A 25,825-nucleotide genomic window follows, 5' to 3' on the forward strand; every position below is an offset into this window, starting at 1 on the left:
GTCCAAACAAAAGAAGTGGTCACGGTCCGGATCGAGTCAAACCATGGTTGGGGTGTTTCTAGTGTGAAAACCAAGTGGCTGAAAAAATGTATGTCAAAAAACTTAAATTAATAAATGTTGTGAGGCAGAGTTGTCCTGTCCTACACTTCAGATTCAAAAGACTGAAGAAAATCTCATCATTTGGTTCAGATTCCTGCAAAAAAAAACATCACACCACAGTCACTTTAACATGTTATTCAGTCAAAATAAGAATTGCAATGTCAGTCAAAATAATCACAATTAAATATTTTTTCAAAATCATTCAGCCCTGGTCGCATTCACAATGTTTTTTTAAAAGGTCTTTAAAATTCCTAAGTTTAACTTGTTGAAACCAACGAAAACCACGAAAAAACAAGACAGCGACTTGTAATGTGTGTTAAGCAAACATTCAGTGTCAGAATCAGATAACAACTGAAAACAAAAGGATTTGCGTATCTCTGCTCATGATAGTGAAGTGTGTTATGTTTGAAGCTACTTTATTACAATGTTGTGCTGTGATTTTTGTTTTTCTTATCCAGAATGTTCTCTTGGCGTGGATGTCAAAGCCGACGTCGTCCTCCTGGTCGACGGCTCCTACAGCATCGGTCTGGCTAACTTTGCCAAAGTCAGAGCTTTCCTGGAGGTGCTGGTGAACTCGTTTGACATCGGCCCAAACAAAGTCCAGATCAGCTTGGTTCAGTACAGCAGGGACCCCCACACCGAGTTCTACCTGAACACTCACCACAACCTGAACGCCGTCATCAAGGCCGTGAGGACATTCCCGTACCGCGGCGGCTCCACCAACACCGGCAGGGCCATGACGTACGTGAGGGAGAAGATCTTCCAGACCTCCAGAGGGGCACGTCCCAACGTTCCTCGCGTGAACATCCTCATCACCGATGGGAAGTCATCCGACGCCTTCCAGGAGCCCGCCACCAGGCTGAGGAGCTCCGATGTCGAGATCTTCGCCGTCGGCGTTAAAGATGCTGTACGAAGTGAGCTGGAGGCCATCGCCAACACGCCTGCAGAGACCCATGTGTACACCGTGGAGGACTTTGATGCCTTCCAGAGGATTTCCAAAGAACTGACGCAGTCCATCTGTCTGAGGATCGAGCAAGAACTCCGCAATATCCTGCAGAGACGTAAGTAATATTACAATAATAATCCTCTATGCTGATGACAATGTGCTTTATTCAACTTATGAATCTGCTGCTGGGGGAATTTTGATTTGATCATTCTGTTCTCATTTGAATTAAAGTCTGGGTTGATTCTGGTCTGCTAGATTCTACTAAATGCATGAACCATCCTTATTTCTTGCAAAATTAAACTGCTGTAGTCATTTGTCATAATTAACAAGGTATTTTGTGTTAATTTTTGGGTAAAAACACACTAAAAACATATAAATATTCTGTATGCTTGCTGCCTCTTTTCCTCTGGTTTTATCAGTAAGGTAGGAATTCTAAATTATTTGGTTTAATTACTGTTTATTTAACCACGGCGAAACATACACTGTATATTATGACTGTGGTGACAGTGAGAGGATCTGCAAGGCTAAGAGAGATTATTCTGGTTTGGTTTTAAAGATTTGTTCCAGTGCTTTGCTATGGGAAATTATTTGGATTGGATGGATTTCCTCCATTGCATGAAGTTTTGATACTTTTCTTTGCTGTCACACTGAGTGAAGCAGTTGTTGTGGAGCAGCACTGCTGGAGTTTCATAAGAAAACAAGCGTTGCAGAATCTCCCAAACAACTGAAGTGAAGGGTGACCAGTTTTCAAACAAAAAGCCCCATAAAATGCCTCTGCACTGCTTGTCTGGTGTAATCCCAGTCTCCTAAAGCCCTGACATGCCAATTTGGCTTGAACGATGTCATTTACAGCATGTTTTTAGCCTGAATCTTCACTGTAGATCTGTTGGAGCGTGAACTGGGTGTGTGGAGTGACGCTGCGCATGCGCAAATGAACAGCATATCAGGGCTTTAGGAGACCTGGATTACACCAGATGAGCAGCATGGAGGCATTTTAGTTTATTTCATTCAGTTGTTTTCTTCTTTTGAAAACTGGTCACCATTCACTTCAGTTGTTCGGGAGATCCTGTGAAACTCCAGCAGAGTTTTGTGGACTAAAAAACTAAACCCGACCTTCAGTCGGCATGAGGGTGAGTAGATAATGACTGAATTTTCATTTTTGGATGAACTATCCCTTTAAGTAAAGTGGCTGTATCCTTGCTTGGAAGTATAAAGCATTATGAATGCTGAAAAAATGCATTATGTCCACCACTTATAATACTTAACAGTCTAAACTTTGTCATAAGTTGTCGAGCATGATTATAAACATTTATTAGTTTTTAAAGCCTTAAAATGCATTATAATGTCTTATAATTGTGCTCATAATGCATTGACCTTCATAAAAAATGATCCCAATACTTTTTATTTGCACTATGAACAGAGACGAATGCTTTTAATTTCTATCTGTGTGGGCTCAGCCAGTTATTCTGAAGTATTTTTTAAAATTTTATTCCATGTTTAATGAGACCTACCAGTCGACTGTTGTAATTTGGAACATTTGTCGTGATTAAACCAACATTGTAAGAATTAATCACAGCAGCAGTCAGACGTAACTCTATCACGCTTCACTGTGGGGGAGAATACAGACGGAGGAGTACCAACACTCGTCCATATGCACACAATTACTTTCATGTCACTTTTCCAAGCGTGTCTATTTCAACCGAGCCCTCCTCTTTGCCTCAATGTGTTAAACACATGTCCACCTTTTGATCTCTCAAGGCCAGGGAGAGTTTCCTGCATGTGGAAATGTTAGAACTGGGTCAAGTAGTGACTGCAGAGGTTTTGTTGGGCTTTTATTTAAACCTGGTTCAACCACCAGATGACTCCGTGTTGGGACGACCCAGACCGTCAGGTGTGCTGTCCGTCACGTACCCCTAAAACAATACCCGACTTTGAAAAGCATTCTTTGTGCTGAAATCATTAGCCATCCCAGAGCATCTGGTAGTCAAGTTTAAACAAGCAAGAAGAGTCAGTCACGATTGCTGCTTCACCCTCTGAAAGCCAAATATTAATCACTCTCTCAGTTTGCCAGAAGCAGCTCGCTGGTCTGCCAGCGTAGAATGTGACTCACACCAGCTTTGATTGCCGATTATATAATTCTTATATAATAATGACTTTATGTCAACAAAGAGAAGTGTTCAGGAGCCCGAGTGAGCAGCACAGTCACAGCTTCCATGCTCAAACAGCTCCTGCAGTGGAGTTTCTCAGCAGCCGCCCCTCTGATGTTTGTCTGAGCGATGGAGCTGTCAGATGGCTTGTAGATCCTACATCTTTATTAAGTGACATGTAGGTCGGCCCTTCTACGCTCTGGGTTCCTTCATTTGCTACTGTTTTCTGTTTTTTGAAGGGAGTCTTGGTTGTTTTTTCAGCAGTGCAAACCAACTTTTAACTAAGAGGAAGGTGAGGCTCAGTTAGCATCATCATTAGTGAGCTGTGTTTTAGGGCTGCAACTAAGGATTATATTCATCATCTAGGGCTGAAACGATTCCTCGAGTAACTCGATTACTAAAAATCCTCAAGGCTAGGGTCATGTTTAGAAAGGAACCCCAGATCCACGAAAGATCGCAGGAGTTTGATTATTTCACCAGAAACAGCAGGTACACATCTCACAAGAGTTTTGCAAATCAAATGGTGAAACATGTTGACCAGTGTTTCCCAAACTCCCAAATTGACGTCCTCAAATATCTTGTTTTGTCCACGAATCAAAGACATTCAGATTATTGTAATAGAGGAGTAAATAAAGCAGAAAATATTCACATTTAATGAGCTGGAATCAGAGAATTCTTCTTGGAAATTACTCAAACTGATTACTCGATTATCAAAATAGTTGCAGATTAATCTGATATTTGATTAATAATTGATTATTTGATTCATTGTTGCAGCTCTTTTGTATTATTCTGCAATAGACTTTTAAAGTTCTATGGATGAGTTGTCACAATACCAGAATTTCAAAGTTACATGTTCACTGGGGAAAAAAAATATTAAAATCATGATGATGTGATATTTATTGAGTTCTGAGCCAAACAAACATGTTTTCTTTCATCTGGAGAACAAAACCTTTAGGTCAGATCATCTCTGCAGCTCTACAGCACCTCATTATGATGCTGTTTTCTCACACATTTTTCCTTTTTCAAAAAATTGTGATTCGGTTGTGGTTCTGCGATGATCCCAGCATCCACCTGCAGGCTCTGATGGTGGGTTAAGATATTTGCTCATCACGCCTCAGTATCTCTATATAAACATGATCTGCATGCAGTGATGCGGTCAGAGCCTAGACGCCAAACCCCAAATGTATTGTAAAATATTATAATAGCATCTGCCAAAGAAAATCTCTAGCCTCAAATGATCAAATGATCATCGGGGAAAAACAACATCTTTAGTAGCTCGCTGTGCACCATAAAAAAAGGACCTTCTTCAGAGGACTGGAGACGTTCGTAGATATCACATCTGCAAACACTAGCAGACTTAAAATAAACATGCACTGTAAAAAATGAAAAAGTTGAGAAATCTCAAAATTTCCAGGCAACATACTGCAATAGATTTTTGAGTTTTGAGCTCAACTCAAATTCTATTGAAAGTTTTGAAGTTTTAGTGACTTCTGATCTTTGGTTGAGATCATTTACTCTTCCTCTTTAGATAAACTTAAAACTTTGAATATAGTAGGTTGAAATCTGGCTTTTGTACAATAACATTTTTGGGATAAAAAGATCTGGTCGTGTTGGTTTTCAGTGGGATTGAGATGTTGAAAATTTGTCCTTAATCATGCAACTGTAAATATACAAAAGCCAGAAAGAGTAAAATGACCTTTTAACTTTGTAACTTCTTCTTTTCTCCAGAACTGGTCCAGCCGAGTAACCTGGCCTTCTCCGAGATCGGCCCCAGAAGCTTCAGGGCTTCCTGGGACATCAATTCCACCGCCGTCCAGTCCTACTTGGTTCAATTTAAGCCGGCAGATGACATCGACGGTCACTACGTGTCCATGTCCCTGCCTGGACGCACAGTCACCACCTACATCCCTCACCTCAACCCGCTCACCCGCTATGAAGTCAAAGTTTTTGCTGAGTATGGCCCAGATAACAGAAGCTTGCCTGTGACCGGCTATGAGACCACATCAGAAGGTATTTATGCTCACATATTTGCCTTTATTTTTAAATGGAAGAAGCGTCACTCTAACTCACTCGCATCTGTTGCAGATCACGGCCCCGTGCAGAACCTAAGAGTATCTGACGAGACCACAGACAGCTTCAAAGTGTTGTGGCAGCCAGCCCCAGGGGACGTCACTCACTACCAGGTGAACTACGAACCTGCCGGGGACGACCGCTTGAAGTTGGAGACGACCACCACCGGCCCCGAGACGTCGATTGTGCTGACGGAGCTTCAGCCTCAAACCACCTACCGCGTCACCGTCACCCCTGAATACCGGTCCGGCCCCGGGGAGCCGAAGCAGACCGATGGCACCACCAAAGAAGGTGAGCGTAGCTTCATTTCATCATTGTTAGAAATTAGAAGAGAGCATGATTCGATCCTGGAGATGTCGTCTGTCTGAGTTCACAATCAGACACGTTTTTCATTAAAAGTTGGTATTTGTTTCTCCACTGTCCATCAAGCATTAAAATCTGTGTGTGACATGTTCTAGGACACTTTTTAAAATGACCATATTTATTTATTTATGTCCATTCGTAGCAGGGTCATTTGGAGAACATGCCTGTTTGGCACGTGGCTCCTGGCATCGCTGCCTGCAGCGTTGCTGGGGTGCGTGTCTTTTTGGAGCTTATTTAAAATTGTTGTCATAGGGACAAAATTGGCTACTTCAGAAAGCAGTGGGGACATGTCTCCAGTGTCCCCAGTTTCAATGACACCGAAAGGCCAGATGGCAACAAGTTTGTCATGGTCACCTCACACATGAAACTGCACAAAGTATTCAGGAGATACAACATTTTTCTGTACAATAAGCCCTGCTCGGAGCATTTGAGCAGACTTTGATAGCTGGTGACGACTGCTCAAAATTTGTTGGAGGAGTAGCCGTGAAACAGATTTGGACACGATTCAAAATGGTGGAAAATGGATCCAGACACAAATAGGTGTGGCTGATACAGTTGGATTCATCTGGACACACAGAATCCAGGACAAAAAGTCCAGGTCAGAAGTTACAGGTCAAAATGTAAAGTTCATCAGGCCAAAGTGCACCAAATTCAATTAAGCAATACACTCTCAGTGTGTATGAAGTCCATTGGATAAACAAATGTTAAGAAAATTAAAGGAAAGACGGAGATCCCTTCCTTTAAAGTTAGATTTTATGACTCATCAAGACCAGCACAAACAAGACTTACGTAGTGACCTAAGCCTGTAAATAAAGGGTTTTGAAAACTGAGGAAAAACAGCCGAGGGTTCAAAGGGTTAACAGATAATGATCAACAGATCAGGAGTGTTTGAAGCTCCAATAGGTGGCGGATTTTTGTTCCAAAATAGAGTTCGGGCCAGAAGTTGGAGCTCTGAAGTCCAGAAATCTGAGTAGCTGGTTAAGTAATGGTTGAGTCACTGGTTCTGATCCACAACAGGTGCCTGCAGATGTCCTCTGATCATTTTGTTTGCGCTACGGGACAGTAAAAACTATAAAAATCTAATTGTGCCTTTAAATCACAAAGATGTTGGACGATGAAAAAGCTCAGAGTCCAAGCTGCCTTTCCGTCTACTTGCGTCATTTAAAAGACCACAGTGGAAATAAGTTTAGACTTTATTCTGACGTCCTCTTCAGTCGGTCGGTTTGTCCACATTCTGCTGGGAGTGCCAGGAGTCCACACATTTTTGACCTCAGTGTTAGCACAAGCTGCCACCCATCGAGCTCCTCGTCAGATCTGTCCTGCCTTACAGGGAAAGGAATGAGAAACAGACGGAAGCACAGAAAGACGGGATGTACAAGTGGGTCAGGATGTACTCAGAGGTGATAAACAGTGAGGAAGGAGAGTGGAGGAGATTTAACAACCCTCCAGACTCAGTTTTTCGTGATCTGTCATAGATTCTTGAAGGGAGATTATCTCATGGAGAATCTTCCAGTGGGGTCTGTTAGCTTTAGCGCTTTGAGGGAAGAATTACGTATCTTCCGAAGATTATCGCCAAAACGTTGAGGACACAGCTGGAAATAAATTATATTCCTGTCCACCATGGCAACAGCATTTCTTACCGTTCCCCTCCTGGTCCTTCCAGCTCCTTCAGACGGTGCAGCTGTTTGTCGTCTGAGGTGAATTCTTTTTTTTTTTATTTTTTGTATTTTTGATGGTTTATAAAAGGAGGGAGGATTAATCCCAGCTTGCACCTCTTTGACATGAAACACCCAGCTGGCCCTCAGATGGATTTATGTTTTTCTTCTCCCTGTATGGCTTACAATATTGTTCCCATTACTATGTTTACTGTGCCATGACTTTATCTCAAAACTATGAATTGATGCAGCGCCTCGAGGGTTTGCATGAGCTGCCGTTTTGCTCGCAGTGTTTTCCACTACATCCTGCACACAATACTAGGAAATACTTTGCGCTGCTCTTTTTTCAGTTTTTCTGATGACTACTGGGGGGAAATAAAAGAAGCTTATTTCAATTAAAATCTGTGACTTTTTCATCACTCAGTGGGAAAAACGTGGTCAAGCATCTGCCTACAACAATAAAACACTTCACAGTAACACTCAGCAGTAGGCGTTAACACCAGGGAGCTGAGTAGGGCATATGAGTCACCACTTTATTTTAACAATTATTTTTTCAAAGGGGAATCGTGTGAACACGCCGTACTTAGATTAAATTACATCCTGGTAGCTGCCCAGTACAAACACAGTTTTCTACAGTGTAGCTCAACCGGAGCAAACTGGGAGTTCAGTGTCTTGGTCAAGGACGCCTCAGACAGAGTGTTTCTCGTCCAGTCAAGGACGCCATGCACAGATATTTGGCCACAAGCCTGCTTATCCACCGTTTCTCAACATCAGTCTGTGGATCACTAGTCGTCCATGCTAGTATTGCATGAGAGTTTTTTTTAAAGGTGTGATTGAAAATATATTTTTTAAAATGAAAATCAGTCATATGTGAATTATTTTCCTTCTTAAAATTATCATTAGTTACAACTCATATTCATAGGGCTGTAGTCAACCAAACTAAATATAGGTCAACACACTCTTGAACCAGTTGATTGATCAGTGAGTCAGTCATCAAAGTGACATAGTGACAAGCAAATAAATTTCTCCTTCACACGTAGGTTTATCGTTACCTTCAGGGCATGTGCATCATACAACAGTAACACAAATATGCTCACACACACCAGCGATGAGGATCACACAGCAAAAACGCTAAAAAGGCTAATGCTAGCACTGCAGTAGAAACTTAAATGAGGCTTAACATTCACACATTTTCTCTGAACTGTCCCTTAATATTACAACATTAGTCCAACTTCACCCCAGCCTGTGGGAATAGCAACAACCTACAAAATAAACACTTAGATTATCATGTCAATGTCAAGAAAAGAAAACTTGTTTGGCAGCTGGTTTAATTTTCCGACTTTGTCTCTCACCTTCTCAGCCAGGGGTTCACCTCGTGACCTGAGGGTTTTCGAAGAGACCTCGTCCTCCATGAAGGTCTCCTGGGAGCCGGCGCCGGGGAATGTGCTCCAGTACCGCTTGTCGTACAGACCCTCTGCCGGCGGCCCGAAGAAGGAAATGTCAGTGAAAGGTGACAACAGAGTCGCCCTCCTGAAGAACCTGCAGCCGGGAACCCAGTACGACATCTCCGTCAGCGCACGATACCCGTCCGGCCTGGGTGACCCCCTGCAAGGACAAGGCACCACGCTGGAAGGTAAGCCAGTTCCTTTTTTGTTAAATTAATTGCATTGTGGTTGCTGGGTGGCAAGCGTGAATTTGCAATAGCTGCAGCCACGAACATGCATGCATCCATGCGTTAATGTAGTGTCTACAGCAACTGCTTCATGAGTTATAACAGAGGTTATGACAGTATGTTGTTTATGTTAGAGCATGACACAGGAGTGGATTTTCACTCCTGGCCCGTCCCAATCCCATGACAGAGTCAAAAAAAAAAAAATCTTGTCCCATCCCAGATCCCTGGAAGAATAGGTCCTGTCCCGTTCAGTTCCCGTCCATCCACAGTCAAGTGCCTGCAAGAACCTTTTGGACCTTTTGTAATTATGTTTCCCGCTCACACTTGACTTTTTTTTTGTGTCCCATCCCAGTCCCATGATAAACAGTGAAATAGTGCTGACTCCCATTCTGCGGGAATCCTGAAAAAATGTCAACCTCTATTGTATTTGTATGTCTGTCTATCCGGGTGTGACTTTCAGCTATTTTCGGGAACACATTTCAGACTCAAGACCAGTTAATTGGGGACAGCTGGTGTAAGTGAGGACAAAAAACATGTCTCCTGCTGGAAAAATGCTGATTTTTGGGTCGGTGGTTAAGGTTATGGTTAAGTTGTGGAGAAAAGTGTGGCTCCACACAGGATCATTCTGCTATAAAAGAAAAAAAAACACCTTGGGTTATTTATATCTCTCTAAATCATAACTGTTGTAGGCAGTGCTAAGCCCAGGATGCATGGACAATATCCCTGCAAAATAGTTTTGGGGGCAACTTGTTTTGGAGGGACATTTGCACATGGGGCGGCGAGCCCAGGCTTTACAAAGACAAAGTAATTTATTTACATTAGATTTGTTAGCAACCCAGGTGTTCATTTGATATTTTCAGCATGTAGGTTACTAGCTTGGAGGCTGTTTCCTGTAGTAAGAATTTGAAAACACAGATATGGAGTATGACGCCTGAAACAGGCAGTCAATGGCAGGCTAGTCTGACTCACTGGATGCATGCTGTGGGTATAAGTCCCTGGAAACACGAACAACCTCCTCCCCTGCAACCTACAGGCTGAAAATGTCAAATTAGCACCTGGGATGCTAATGGTATGAACGGAAACAAGCTAACAGCTGTTAGCTTTTTTTTTTTGCAGTGATGTAGTTGTTTTAATGCCAGAACTCACCTCCCAACGTGTTAATGTTCCACCAGAACAAGTTCCCCCTCTACACCATTTTGCAGCAGCACCGTTGCTGCATCCTGCACTTAGCTCTGCCCTAAGACATTCGTGATTGGTTTGAAGAAATGCAAACGAGGCAGGGACTATTTTCCCCTTATAGCAGACTGTGTATGTGTGGAGCCAGATCTTTCTCCAGCCCTGAGCGCTGTGGAAGGAGTCCTGGATATGCGAGACTAAAGGCAGGCTTATACCCACAGTCTACATTCAGGGAGTCAGAATAGTAGCAGTTATGGGTTGGATTAGAATAAGTCTCCGGAAAATGAATTTAAATCCATGTAATGTCTCCAAAAATAACACACGTAAATTTTTCCACATAATCGGTGAATCCATTTGGAAGTCAAACGCCTTTTTGCGATAAGCCACACCCCCTTTTATCAACATGATCTCTCATTCACATACACTTGACCTCCATGTTAAATTTCAGTCCCTTAGGATGAAAACTGTGGCCGTCTAACAGCTAATAAATACACAAATCAAGATATCTTAATGTCTGCCTTCACAGCTAATATAGAGACATAAAATACACAGTCTCTTAACTTAAAATTAGACATTATATCTGTGTCAGTTCTGGCACGCAGCTGTGACCTGCTGATCCCCCCAGATTAAGTGATTAGTCTATTTTTATTATGACTGTGTGGCTCAACAACCACAGTTAAGGTTTGAGGTTTTACTGTAATTGCTGTGACTAAACCCTGGAGGACGACCAAGTCATCCGAGGGGCTCTTAAAACAAACATGTAGTGCAAGTCGCTGTTTGAACATGGCTTTATTTTACTCCGCAGCAAACTGTTAGAAGTGATCCTACTTTCAATATCCAGAGGGGCTTCAGAGGCCAGGCTTATTGTTACTGGAGAGCGATAATAAACAGCCAGAACACGAGCAGAGAGAGGAAATGAGAAGGAAAACAGAAGAAGGCACTTCAGTTTTTATATAGATTTACTGTTAGTGATGAGATTTCTTTACCACCTGGCTCTTCATAGCTTTTTTTACATCTTTCCTGCAGATCTGATAACAGTTTACTCAGACAGTTAATCGCTTATTTTATCAAATTTACAACAATTCGATCATCTTAGCCTTTAGATGTGAATGCGAAATGGAGTTACAGCTCTACTACAACAGTTCAACAGATGAGGAACACGATACTCCTCCTGTTCAACCGACTTGCCTCGTGTTGCCAATCATATGAAGCATGTTTCATGAGTCCCACATATTTTCCTCTTAGTGCTTTGTTCAAGAACAAATGCAAGAGAAACGTGATAAAACAGTCATGCATGTGGTTCATTGGCTCTAACAAATTTGAAGAATGTGTAATTGGTGGAGATATCAGCTGTTGGATGTTTTCTGGTTTGATAAATCCTGCAAAACGAGTCTGCAGGGCCGGATGTATTCCAAAACAGTTGCCAGACACTGGACATGTATGTGGTTCTGGTTCTGTTTATAGTTTATTGAGTGTCAGCATACAGGGATGTGTTCACATATGTTTGTGGAATTGGCACGCGGCAGAAAATGTTGGCCTGCATGTAGGTGGTCCGTGCAGATGCAACATGGATGGTCAATATTTTTCATCACTGTCCGCACGACCAGGGAAGAACGTAGTGCAAAGCGTGAGAAAGTCTGCGCTGGGAGGCGGTTAGAGTGGGCGGGTGGATCAAACACAGGACTTTCACACAGCAGACCAGGGTTTGTTTCCTGTGTGACCAATAGTCCGTGTTGATTGTTTAAAGGAAGCAATTATTTTGACCCAAACCATGATGTTGTCCTAACCTAACCAAGTAGGTTTGCCAAAGACCTTTATTCTGAAAGTTTTAATTGGACATTGTATATTATTTCTAACTTGATGGATGGAATGAGAACAAACAGCCACAGTTATTAACAGTGATTTCAGCCTGTATCTGATCTACCAGCCAGCACTTATTTTAGTGAGAAATCATAATTTTCAAAGCAGTTCTCCAGTCTGTCATTAAAAACATGCAGCTAACCAGCAAAGGCTGGTAGAGTTAAGGCAACAAAATGAAAAATATAAGTTTGTACTGAAATACAGTTAATATTTATGGATTATATTGATGCCGAATTATGTGTTTCTACAGTTATGTGTTTTTGCAGACACGTCGTTAATATGCCATATTTCTTAAAGGGAGTTTGTCAAATATTTTCCCCCAAAAGCTCAGGGAGCTTCCTTTATTTTGAAAGTGTAACTGAACAGTGCATGTTATTGCTAACTTGATGGTGGATAGTTCATTAGTTTAAAAATGCTTAGTGTCACAAAGAATGGAAATTTGAATTTCATGTTTTTTTTACGTACTGCTATTATTGACTGTTAGCAGAAGACAATTTTATAATTATGATCATTTATGTCACAACTACTGGTTCGTAACGGAGTGAAAATGAGACATGGTGTGGCATCCTGGTGGCTTAGTGGTTAAGGCACAGACCATGTGACTATAACATCCCTGCTTTGTTGCGTGACAATAAAAGAAGTGTTATATAGTTTCTCAGTCCCTCTAGGAAGCTGCAGTGTTGAGATCGCAGCAATTAATGTAATTTTTTTTACATTAAACACAACTTTTTTTTGCAAATTTGACCAATCATCATAGCTTCCTATAGTTCAATCACAACCAACCAACCAACCAAACCAATCACAGCAGTCCCCCACACAAACATCATGCATGTATGTTTCAATGAACGACTCAATGTTTAATTATTGTTTTTGTATTTTCATTTTTTATTTTGTCACAGGTACTGAAAAGAACGAAAAGTTCATCATTGTAATTGACATTTATCAACATTCTGCATACTTCTATTCTATAATTTGCACTTGCTTGAGTTTGAATTTCAAGCCTTTTTTGTAAAGAAACTCAGAGGAGCCAGAACAAAATGTGGTTTTATTCTCACCGGAACAAAATTTGCAACTTCTTTTTTTTTTTGCAATTTTCACATGCTCCTGCAACTTCATTGCAAAATACAGCTAAAAAATGGAAACATGCATTGCAATTTTTAAGAAAGGTTGCTGTGAAATCAGGCTGCAACAAGCCCAAAAAATATCCTGTGAAATTCTGGAGGGGCTGGTTTATAAAAGAAACAGGTGAACCTTCAGAAATATTGCAGCAGATCAGTGCTGATGCCATCATGGTGGACCTGAGCTTGTTCTGCTGGATGTAGTTAAGCAGTGTTTGGTCACTGGTGCGTCTGCAGCTCTGTGATCCACACACGGTAACAGTAACAGTGGACACGGCAGCAGCAGCAGCAGGCAGCAGCCTCACAGGCTGAGGTAAAGATGAGAAACAGCAAGACTGGACAGGAATGCAACCCAGCTGAGAGCACGGCTGGAAGGTTAGGAGGAGCAGGGAAGACTGACTCATTCCTGTCTCTGTCTTCCTCTCTGTTTATGTCTCCGTATCCATGCGTCTGCGTTTCATGCTGTCTCTCTTCTCACCTCCTGTCTTTGTCTTTCGCGTCTCTCCTCCCATTTGACCTTAATTCTGTTTTCTTTATGTCTTTGTTTTACGTGGCACTCTCTTCGCCTTTCCCTCCTCTGTCTTTCTTCATCTCTTCACATTATTTTCTTTCTCTGTCGTTCTTACCATCGTTAGTTCTTTCCACCTTGTGAGGGCTTGCCTGGAATTTAATAGTGTTGTCCACAGTTGCTGTGTTTTGGCCTGCACAGCCTCCAGATGCCTCCCTGGTCGCAGTGCAGTGTAATCAATACACGCTCCACTGTTTTCTCTCTGACTTTCCGATGCTTCAGGTGGTCTGGCCTGTATTGTTACAGCACAGTGCGTTTGTCACGGGTCAGGAATCATTCTACAGTGAAACATCCAGTTTTTTAGATGCCTTGATTTGTGGTCTTAATGCCCCTTTTAAAATTAACTACCCACACAGCCAATTACACAGCAATAAAGTCACTGATTTCCTCATTTAAAAAACTTACAGCATCTGTCATCACACTGGACATCGATAGTAGCTCAACATTTCTCCCACACTCTCAAATATATGTGTAACATTAACAGCTAACCAGCTAGCTAAGATCAGCTAACAATTAATTACAATGTGATTAGCACAAGCAGCTAAACACTACACAGCATAAGCATTAATGCATGTGTGTTTAAAACTCTACCAAGATATTGCTGCAGACTGTTAGCTAGTTTTGACTGTTCACAGAGTTTATAACCTGCTCTGAGATCTGACAGGTGGCTGTTAGGGCTGCAACTAACTTTTATTTTCATTATAGATTAATCTGTAGCTCATTTTCTTGAGTAATTTATTTGTAAAATGTCAGATAACAATGAAAATGTCCTCAGAAATGTCCTAAAATGTCTTGTTTTGTCCACAACCAAAAGATATTCAGTTTACTGTCAGAGAGAACTAAAGAAACCAGAAAATATTCAAATTCAACAAACTGAAATCAAAGAATTTGGGCATTAAAAAATAAAAAAAAGCAAAACAGTTAATCAATTAACAAAATAGTTAAAGGGAGTTTGGTGTAAAAGCACAGGGAGCTTCCATTTAATTCAAACTTCTAATATTGCACTAATGATACTCCAGGTCAGTTGCTAACAGACTGAGCAAAGACACGTTCAAAAGATGTTGTCATGCGTTGAAAAGAACCAGAAGAACATGTTTGTCCAGTGTTGACGTCCACAGGAGGGTCAGCCCTAATTTAGTACATAAAGCCCTCTCTCTTTTGGTCAATGAGTGCCGCAAACAACAGTTTTCATCACGTCCTCAGTCGAGTCAATATGTTTAAAAGCTCGCAGTCATTGATGCTGCTGATTGCTCTGAAACGGTTCTGAAGTCGACTAGGGGAATATCGATTCTGACGTATTGTATGCACAACAACCTTACATTTTGGTGATTTTGGTGCTGGTAAAACATTTAATTCAACATTTGCGGCCTGATAACTCGTCTGAATGACTCGGGGGGAGACGAATACTTCTGTTGCTGAAATGTGCGTGCAGCTTTTTGATGACGTCGGCTGTACAAACATCTACTGAACTGCACGTCAACGTCCAAGAGCGGTCGTAGTCAGACATCAAGATACTGAAGCTGATTTGCAGGTTGTGTGGACATACAGATGTGGTCCTGGATCAGCTGATGCAGTGTAGACGTGAGGTGCACGGCTGTGGACGTCTCGTGTTTGCTGGGAGAGTAAAATAAATTTGTCTGACGTTGGCTGCTGTTAGTTGTTGGTTTGATTAATGGTTTAGAGTCTGATAATGTTTGTATTGATTACTGACGGCTGTTTTGTCTTTATACAGTGTAATTATCACTTATTGTTATTGCACAATTGGTTTTTGGCTTTGGTGTCCAACATTTTCTCTGCAATTACCCAATAAATTTGTATTTATGAAAAGCCAAAGTGACCTTGCCCTAAAAATGAGTTAATTCCAGGCCTGCGTTTATTCACGGTCAGCGTGAGGACACTTGAAGTGCGTTGGTAAATCCCCCCAGACATCCGTGGTTTTGGACCACATCAGAGGCAGCTGGCAGGAGGTTCCTCATTACCTCTGTTTCCCTCACATGTCGAGCTAAACCTGTTCAGATCTGCAGTGGAAAACTGAGCTGCGGCGATACTGTACCCACATTATAAAACCAGTGAGCTCACTCTTTCTTATTGTAAAAACTCTCATTGTACAGTAAGAGCTCATGTTAAGCTTCATGGGGGCCCCATAAGAGATTTCTGTTTACGACCGAATGGGAGCTAAAATGGAAAACTCTGCCTCGTGCCAAAATCAGCAGGTTACGTTGTTTTCTGTGATGTATCAAATCTCATTCAGGGTCTCTGCCCAAACTACTGTTTGAATGCTGCAGGGACACTTTGTTTTCCTAATTTGTTCAAACAATGGCACCGTAGATCCCAGGATAAAGTCCAATGACATTTGTATAAATGGGGTCCATCTCGCTCGGTTGTTTGGTGTAAACCTGTCCACAGCTGATATATAAGGCCGCTGCAGCTGCTTTTTGGGGTTTTTTTTTGCAGAGTCCTTCGCTCATTTGGAAACACCCCAAAACCCCTGACATTAACCAGGACCTCCTGATTGTAGGACCAGCGCAGCGTGATGCTGCCGCTGTGGGATGGAAAAGCTTTCACAACTGTAGAGAAAGGGGAATATTTCAGGAGTCACGGAAGGAAAACTTACTGCAAGAGTGATGACGGTGCATCTTTGAAATGATAGAACTAATTTTTAATGGTTTCCGCACAGACCTGAAGCCAAAAAAACTCAAATTAAGACAAATTAGAATGAAAAGAAAAGTTGTAAAATTGTAGTGATGAGATGTTTTCAAGCAGGTCTCAAAAAGAAGAAAAATCCAAGGCACGGAAAAGTTGAAACGCCTTTATTTAGAAGGTTATTTAAAGGGACAGTCACCCCAAAATCATTATTCTCCTCCTGGCCTGTAGTGCTATTTATCCATCTAGATTTATTTGAGCATTAAGTTTTCTGCAGTAGAATCCATCAGAACTACTTTTTTTTCTACTAGAAAGAAAATAGTCCCTACATGAAACTGCTCACAACAAGATCTGTTGATTATCTTGAGTAACTGCATCATGATTTCTGGAAAGAGACACTGATTTTGAATTGTTTTAAATGTTTTTTTTTGGTGCTTTGAGCACCATAAAGCAGGTGTTATCTAGTCCGATTACACTGGAGAGAAGGCAGACATTTCTACACTGACCTTTTGTAGTGAACTGTCCCTTTAACATAGAGCTAAGTTACAATCAACATCCCCAACAGCCTTCTTCATGGTGTTCATGCTGCTGGGTTTCTAGAGCTGCAACGATTAGTCGATTAATCAATCAGACGAACTATTTTGATAATCGATTAATCGTTTTAATCATTTTTCAAGCAGAAATGTTAAATATTTGTTGGTTCCAGCTTCTTAAACGTGAGGATTTGCTGCTTTTCTTTGACATTTCTGACAGTAAATTAAGAGTCTTTGAGTTGTGGACTGTTGTTTGGACAAAAGAAGGAATTTTGGCTAAGTTGTAGCTAAGATCGGTTTAGCACTTGTTAAGGGTCAGGGACAGATCATGGTTCAGGTTAAAATGATAGCTCTTGCAAGATCTTGTGCAGGTCAAGAGTTTCCCTCAGATCCTTTCCCTTTCATTATTCCGTCAACCTGAAAACCAAACATTTCTACATCAGAAAACTGGACTTTCTGATCCAACTCTTTGAAGCTTGAGTTCTTTTTCCTTACAGTCAGCTGATGAGTTTTAGACTCCAGCTTGTTCCAACCTGTCAGAATGACTGACAGTCAGTTTTCGTTTTTGCAGTTTCCACCTGTAGGTTACCAGGCCTCCTTCAGCTTCAGGGAGCGCAGGTGAGGCTGAGACCGGAGTTAAATCGAGGGTTGGACTCATTTACTTTCGAGCTTGGCCAGAAAACGTCAGATTTGGGCTGAAACTGGGCTTCGCTCAGTCTTCCTGTGGCGATTCTGGCCGACAACTCGCTCCATCTCAGTTTGGTTCCCAGTTTAGACTCGTGATGAAAGACTGAACATAAATTCTTGGACAAAAGATGACATCTGCTCAATTGTCACATGAAGCTGATAAAAATTATACAGGGAAAAAGGAACATAAGTGCTGCAGAGTGACATACAGGCTGGCTGTAAACAGATTTTTCCCTACGGTGCTGCGGATTCATAAAAAAATGTTTGTAAAAAGACTTCAGGCACGTTTCCTTCATATTCATTCCATCGTAATCTGTGATGGATTTCCATTACTTTTGGATTACTCTAATATAAAATCTGAAATTATTTAGCTTAATATAGTATTTCTAGGGCTGCAACTAACAATTACTTTCATCATTGATTAATTGGTTGGTTATTTTCTTGATGAATTGATTGATTTTTTGATCCATGAAATATCAGAAAATGTTGAAAAATGTTGATCATAGTCCAAGATGACGTCCTCAAATGTCTGGTTTTGTCCACAACTCAAAAATATGTAGTTTACTGTCAGAGGGGATTAAAGAAACCAGAAAATATTCAGATTAAAGAAGCTGAAATCAGAGAATTTAAACTTTTTTTAATTAAAAATGGCTCAAAAGGATTAATTGATCATCAAAATCGATGCAGATCAAATTAATAGTTAATTAATAATGGATTAATTGTTGCAGCTCTGAGTGTTTTATGTTCGTTGTTTGGTTTCTATTTTGTCCAGCTGTTCCTTCCTTTGCTGTGCACAATTTATTGATCGATCGATTGATTGATTTAAAGACTAAAAATGTTGAAATTTCCACGGTGTGAAGCATTTTTTCCACTAGAGGCCATGATGATAAATTGGCAGCTGACTGTATATCCAGATTACATTATCCCGTTACATGTAATCTGTTACTCTCTAAGTCTAGATGTAATTGTCTCGTTATTGTTTATCACAAGCGAAAGCATAATGCAGCAGATTAGCTTTACAAGCATCACCTCCAGTCAGCTGACCTTTCTTCCTGTCTAAATCCGACGAGTTCCCAGCCGTCTGACTGAGAGTTGTGTTGCACAATTTACACACTGCTGTGTGTTTTCTTGAACACAGATGAACCCTTTGTGGTTTAGGAAGCCAAGTTTTATTACATAAGATTTGGCTCTCCTACCAGACAGCCACAGCTTCTTCTCCCGTCTCCTGCTTTCACTTTTCTTGGAGTGTGAGAGGGGCAGGGAGTGGTGACACCCAGTGACAACTGCAAAAATGTTACATCCAATCACAGTAATAGAGCTCAACATTGAAAATCCCATTCATATTCTGATTAGAGGATTTAGATTATTAGTAAGAATTGAATAATGATCCAAGGTAGACTGACCAAGAGCTATGATATCATGAAACGATGTTATATTCTCCTGTTGGAGCCAGAAGTCCAACCTTATTCTTAGAAAAAAAGTTTAAATGCAATGTCATGGGGAAGTACCACAATACCCACAATCTTTAGGTGTAACAGTGACGTCCCTGATTGGTGGAGCTCACTGTCGCCATGGAACGGTTAGTTCCACCAGCCGTCTGGTTAGTTAGGTAGCTAACATGAATCATAGTTATATAATATATATAAACACAACACAAATGACAACATATGACAACACTGACATTAACAAAATAAACACTGAAATAATGACAAAAGTTAAAGTGGTATTATTTGCAGTGGTTTATGGGACGAGTAGTTCCTTCATTCTTAAAATAATTACATACACAGTCTTGTAAATTTTTTTTAAATATTTTTTTTTGCTCCAAATCAAATATATTATAGTTATGAGTTTGTTTCAGGTTTAAAACTCTCTATATAAGAATTTTCTGAAATGTCAGTGGTGTAGTCTGACTCACTGGATGCAAAGTGCTGGTTTAAGTCCTGCTGTTGGTCGCTCGCCTCGAGTGGCATCGTGGTGAGTTTTTCTTTTGCAGGGATGCAGTCATCTTAATGCACCCCTCGACATGCAAATGTTTCACAAAACAAGTTCCCCCTCGACATTATGTTGCAGCAGCGCTGTCGCTGCATCCTGGGCTCAGCTCAGCCCGACACGTTTGTGATCAATTTAAAGAAATGCAAACAAGGCAGGACATTTTTTTCCCTCATAGCAGAAAGTGCATGTGTGCAGCCAGGCTTTCTCCAGTGCTGAGCGCCGGGGAGAGACATTCAGCTATGAGATGAGCGCAGCGTTTCACCCAAAATTGAACATTTGTCAGCTCTTGGTGACCAGAAAAAAAACACCAAACATGCACTCAAGGCACTCAGTGCCCTGCCATGCTGCTGCCATGAAAATCAGTCCCTCCAGGAAGTTGTGATGTTGCAATCACAAAAATTGACGCAAATTCAACCAATCCCTGTGAATTCTGCATGACCTTGCACATTTGTCAAAACTCTGACCAATCATTCCAGACCTGGGCCTGGATGTGAGTACACTTCACCCCTAAGTCCAGTTTGTTTGATTAGTGTGAAAACACAGAATGTGGTTTTGTTCTCCAAGGCCTTTTTTGAATAAATTATAAGAAAAACAAATCATGACTTTATTTGCAGTTTTCTCTTGGTTGTGCTGTTTCATTACAGAAAAGGCCTAAAAACATTGCAACATGCATTGCAATTTTTTTGAAAAGCTGACGTGAAATCAGACATTTTTCGGCCGCAACAATCCCAGAAAAAGTCTGCGAAATCCTGGAGGGGCTGGAAAATTTGAAAATACGTCGTCCTTTAGTGGACACAGCCTCATTGAGCTAGACATGATTCCTCTTCTGCTGTGTAGTTTCACCAACAATACTGCCAGAGCGATTCGTCTTTCCCCCTCATCTGGGCCACCCGTACAAAAGCTGCACTCAGTCTCCGCACTTCAAGGTGCTTTAAAGGGCTGATGGTGGATGGAACATGTCGAACAGCCAAGTTTATACAAACTAATAAGCCAGCAGACTTTCCACTGCGACTGTAAGGTTTCAGCAGCAGGGAGTCCCAGACTCAGTCTCCTCCTCAGGCATCATGTCAGAGAGACTCAGTGGCTTAAAGACTGACATAAGAAAGCATACAGAGAGCAGACATGACCTGCACTTCAATCATGTGGTGTTCAGGTGCTGAACAGGTCGGCAGATTGACTTCAGTTGTTTTTCTCAGAGGTAGAGCTGCATCTCAGGATGTAATCTATTGTTTCAGGATCTTTGGATCTGTGAGGTTATACCACTGAGATAATATGTTCCTTTACTTTTACAAAACCCAACGTAAAACTATATGAAACTTGTTGGTAAAATAATTCTACCACAGTTCCATTTAGTGTCTGTTCTGGAGCTCATCTTTGTCCCATGGTCTGGTGTTAAAAAAAACAAACAGAAATTGCAATAAATTGTAACATCGAATCACAATGCTTAAGAATCGCAATACATATCAAATTGGACACAAATTATCATGATAATATTGAATCAGGAGATAAAAATATCGCACCAGGCTCTGGTGAAAAAAAAACATCTAAAAACCTATCTGATGGTAGATGGATGGATGGATGGATGGATGGATGGATGGATGGATGGATGGATGGATAGATAGATAGATAGATAGATAGATAGATAGATAGATAGATAGACGAAGGATATATGCAGCAGCAGCAATGGAAATATCTTAAAAAAGTGCATTAATTTTCCTGCGGTTTTGTTCATGATGGGTTGTGGAAAAAAAAGTCTGAGTGCGTTTGAGGTGGTGTCTGCACAGCGCCAGATATTCCATACTCCATCTGATGGCTGTCTGTGGCTGTTAATTTGAAAAAAAAAAAAAGCCTCCTCCAGGCTTCGGCTTCCAGCTTTGAGAGACAGGCAGCGCTCCTTGACGCAGATAAAAAATGGCAGCAGCAGCAGCCGTGGAGAGCTCCCAGCTCCCAGCTCCCGGCTCCCAGCTCATGGTGGCTGCAGTGGCGTCTGTGCGGTGAAGACTAAGTGACGGCAACGGAGCGGCACATGTTGAAACAGCAGACAAAAATAAACTAATATATCTATCTACATGGATGAGGTGGAGAACAATCCATCCAGGATTTTAGATGTGTTTTCCTTAGTCAGAGATACTTCAAATTAGATGCAGCCTTTCAAATTAAAAGCCTGATCAGAGTCCATCTGCAGCAAACACTTCACATATGACCTTATGCACTGAGAGCTGAACAGAGCTGCAGAGAAATACTGGAACTTTAAAACTTTCGATCCTCGCTTACATGAGCATTTTTCAAACTCAATCCAAATAATCAGCACTATTGCAAAAACAAAAAGAAACTGACAATCACAGGTTGTTTTTATTTATAATAAAAAAACACAAACTCCTCTTTAATTTGATACCAAATATGTGGCGTGTGCAGGTTTTTAGACCAAGTTTAATTCAACATATTTCAAAAAACACCAAACTAAACAAAGAAAATAACACACTCAGTCTTTACTAACTGTGTTTTTATGGGTTTTTGATTTTCTTTCCATTCTGGAAAATACATTTTAAAAGATCAAACTCTTGACTACTAAATCTTATAGCTGACCCTTTTTGTGCCTGATTAAATCACATTTCATTAAAAGATAAATCGATTTTAAAACAAAGATAATTATAAAAGCACATTTCTGTACCCATGTTATCAGCAGGTATTGTTAGCTTTAGATTCTGAAGGATTTTAACACATTTTTAAATTGTTTGAAGTTGTGAAATCTTGTCTGTGACAAGGTTGTTTTTTTGACACAGAGGAAGTTTAGAAATTTAAAAAATTAAAGCAAACCAAAACATTTCATAAATCGCATATATTTCATATATGTATGAATCCTTAAAGAGGAAGTTTGGCACTAAGTGTTAATACTGATAATTGCTTTGGTAGAACACAATTTGTCTCAATTCTCAATCACTAAATCTGCTCTAAATAGTTCTGATTAAGTGAGAAAGTAAGTTTAGGTCAGTTTTATGATTAATATTTATCTCCAGTCAACAGATCCTTCACTGGATAATTGACTGGACTTTTAGAGTCAAAGAGAAATGTCCCAGTTTACTCTGAACAGCTGTAAGTTAGAAGAAAATTAGTGAATTTATATGTGGAAAAGTAATGAGCCGGTTAGTCGTCTCTGCTGACTCTTCGTCACACTTCACCCTGGAAAATGAGAGCCGGGGACGGACACGCTGTTAATCAGCAGCTGAAAAAAGTCAAATGTCTTCTTTAATCACAACTCAAAGATATTCAGTTTACTGTCAGAGAGGAGAAAAGAAACCAGAAAATATTCACATTTAAGAAGCTGAAATCAATGGCATTGTCAATAAATAATTGATTAACCAATTAAAGAATCCTTTCCCTGAACTGGAGGAAACACCACGAAAAGTCGTGACTCTGTCAGTCACCTGTGCCTCTGGTTATTGATGACAACATAAAGTATCAACACAACGTGATGATATTAAACAGACGGGTGCTTCCAGGCACTATAGTGAAATATAGAATGAGCTCTACAAAGAAAAGAAGAGTCAGATTTTAAAACTTCATTCACTAATAGAGTCGGCATGTTTTGCACATTTAATAAGATAACCCTAATAATGTTTCTGGTATCAGTTGGCAGAAACAGAAATGTCCTGAGCTCATCAGCGTCCAGTCATTCGTCTTTTCGTTTGTTTTGTTTTCAGCGTACGTGTTTTCACTCTCTGGCCCTTGTCGGCGTGCACACAGACAATTTTTCAAAAGAACTATCCCCGATTTTGTTGTTTTGAGATCGGACCAGAAACAGTTTTTCCGAGTATAAACAGTCAGAGAGTCGTGTGTTTTCCTTTTTGTCCTCTCTCTTAAGATCTGTATCGGCTGGCAGAAGCTTGAATGTGATTTATTTCCTGCTCTCGCTGTCTTGATTATATATCTGGATCTGATATTTTGTGATAATTATCATGTTATGGAAACTTGGCCTCTCAGTCTTTCCAGCGCCTCCCCTGCACACACTGTCACCTCCTCTAAACTGGAGATGGATGATAATGTGATATCGACCCTCCTCCTCCTCCTCCTCCTCCTCCTCCTCCTCCTCCTCCTCCTCCTCCTCCTCCTCCCCCTCCATTATTCATAAATATTTCCAGCATGCTGCTCCGTCTCTATAGGAAAGTGACCGTATGTCTGCTTATAGCAACATGAGCCAAAAGTGGTGGCAATTAAATTTAGTCTCGGTTGGTTAAACAGATCTGAAAGGACTTTGGCCTCTGTGTGCAGCTGCCCTCAGAAACTTCAACTGAAGTCATGAAATCCTTTGAAAACACTGAAGTCTTGTACCTGTGTGTCTCTCTGTGTTTGTATTCTTAATTTACCAGCTGTGTAAGATCCAGTTTCAGAGTTTTACAAAGTCTTAAGATTTTTTTTAGGTCAGAGTTTAGGTTTGAGTGAGACTTAAATTAGAAGGCACATCTTCTGCCAACGTGATGGGAAAAAAAAGCTCCTATAAATCATCATAATGAGTTTGTATTTCAAACATAGTTACAAACTTCCTCAAAATAATGACTTGCTTATCTTGAAATGATAAATTAGTATCTTAAAATAGTATTAAGTTATTATTTTGCAATACCTAAACATTATTTTGCAATCCTGAGTTATTATTTTGTTCTGTTAAGGCATTACTTTGAGATACTTTTTTGGTAATAATTCTTTTAAGATATTTAATCATTATTTTTAGATAGTGAGTCATTATTTTGAGAAAGTTACTCATTATAATGACTTATAAATGAATTAATGAAGGAATTAAATTAATGAAAAGTATTTATTTTAAAGATGTAAAAAACAAATGAAAGAAAAAACATAAAAATAAAGAAGAATATCAGTAAATTGCAATAAACCTATACAACAAACTCAACAGAAAAAGCGATACAAATTAAATACTTGTTCAAAAAGGAGAAGATAAAGTGCACACTTTTTTATATCTTCCCTTTTTTTTCAATTATAATAAACTTGAATTTGCTGTGTTCAAGTGGAATTCGAGCTGATATGTAATTAGAGGATCTTCTGTTTTTTTTTTTTTTTAAATTGGTGGTAATGGGCTTCCATGCACTTCCCAGAATAGAAATGCACAAACAAAAGGACCAGACTGGTGTTTTTGAATTAAACAAGTCACAGAGGGACTGCAGTTTTATTCCCATTTTGTTTTAGTTGCTGGACAGAGAGGAGGCGCTTCCTTTTAAAACCTCGTCTTCAGGTTATATGTGCTCACAGATCCTGCAGGCTGCAGCGTTCACTGACAGCGTGGGATGGTGCAAACATACTGAAGATTCATCTGAGAGGTTCAGCTCGCTCCTCCAGAGGGCTGGGAGGAGAGTGAAGGTCACTGGGTCATTAAAATCAGAAGTGTTCATCCTCAGGGAAACATTATCGTATTTGTAATGTTTACATTTTGTCCTGAGGGTGATATAACAGAGAGCAAAGGGCTCATCGTCTGAGGAGCATTTCTGCCATCATCGACTTTCATGTGTCCCTTAGATTTTGATATTCTTTGTAGAAATTTCAGCTTGATAGTTACACTATGGGAAACGTCAGTAAATCACCAAAAGTCTTCTCAAAACATTCTCTGGAGACCATGAATGTACACACACAGTCACATGTTAATCCGGTCTGTAGTTTGCTCAGATGTGCCGCTGTGACATCATTTGTATGCGTGGACAGTTGTTTGCTCACATCGCTGCAGCATTGATCAGAAGAAGGAAGAAGACAGAACTTAAGCTGATGATAGAAATATTACACAAACTGTTCTACTTTAAATGACAAAGCCACAAAAATAAAACCACAGTTATGAACCGAAAAGTCTCCATCAGGACACTGAAGGTTCCTAAAAACCACAAGAAAGCAGCTCCGCTGACGTCCAGCTAGTTAAAAGGTAAAAGGATAAATTTAGACGTGCCTGTAAAATATCAGTTTGCAGCTGCCATCAGAGGGAAGCAGTGAGTTGATGAAGTAAAGATGTTCATAAAAATACAATGTAGAGATTTCTTCCCTTGTTATCCCGTTGGCTCAGTGGACACTTTGAGTTCATCCGCTTCCTGACATGTTTCATGTCTCCTGTCTCCCGATGCTCTCTGCGCTCGCTAATGATGCAGAAACGTCTTAAAACATCCTCAGAAGTATATATGAAAAAAAAAAGAAATCACGTGTGTCTCCAGTCGTCTCTGCCCTTTATAGCTGTGGTGAGTTGTTCAAGTCTTCTGTCCACTCGATGGCCTTTTAATAGTTTCCATTTTCGAAAATAATATGATCTG

General features: G+C 40.4%; 1 protein-coding gene across 1 annotated transcript in view; it reads left to right on the plus strand.

Moving 5' to 3' along the window:
* The window catches only part of col12a1b (collagen, type XII, alpha 1b), a 193,266-nt gene that overhangs the window by 19,641 nt on the left and 147,800 nt on the right, over positions 1–25,825 (plus strand). The window contains exons 10-13 of the mRNA XM_084737671.1: positions 558–1,160; positions 4,921–5,202; positions 5,278–5,553; positions 8,641–8,913. Of these exons, the coding sequence (XP_084593797.1) occupies positions 558–1,160; positions 4,921–5,202; positions 5,278–5,553; positions 8,641–8,913 (1,434 nt within the window). The remainder of the gene's footprint in view (positions 1–557; positions 1,161–4,920; positions 5,203–5,277; positions 5,554–8,640; positions 8,914–25,825) is intronic.

This window comes from Lutjanus erythropterus, chromosome 15 (assembly GCF_056507025.1).
Source record: "Lutjanus erythropterus isolate fLutEry1 chromosome 15, fLutEry1.hap2, whole genome shotgun sequence".
Lineage (NCBI taxonomy): Eukaryota > Metazoa > Chordata > Actinopteri > Lutjaniformes > Lutjanidae > Lutjanus > Lutjanus erythropterus.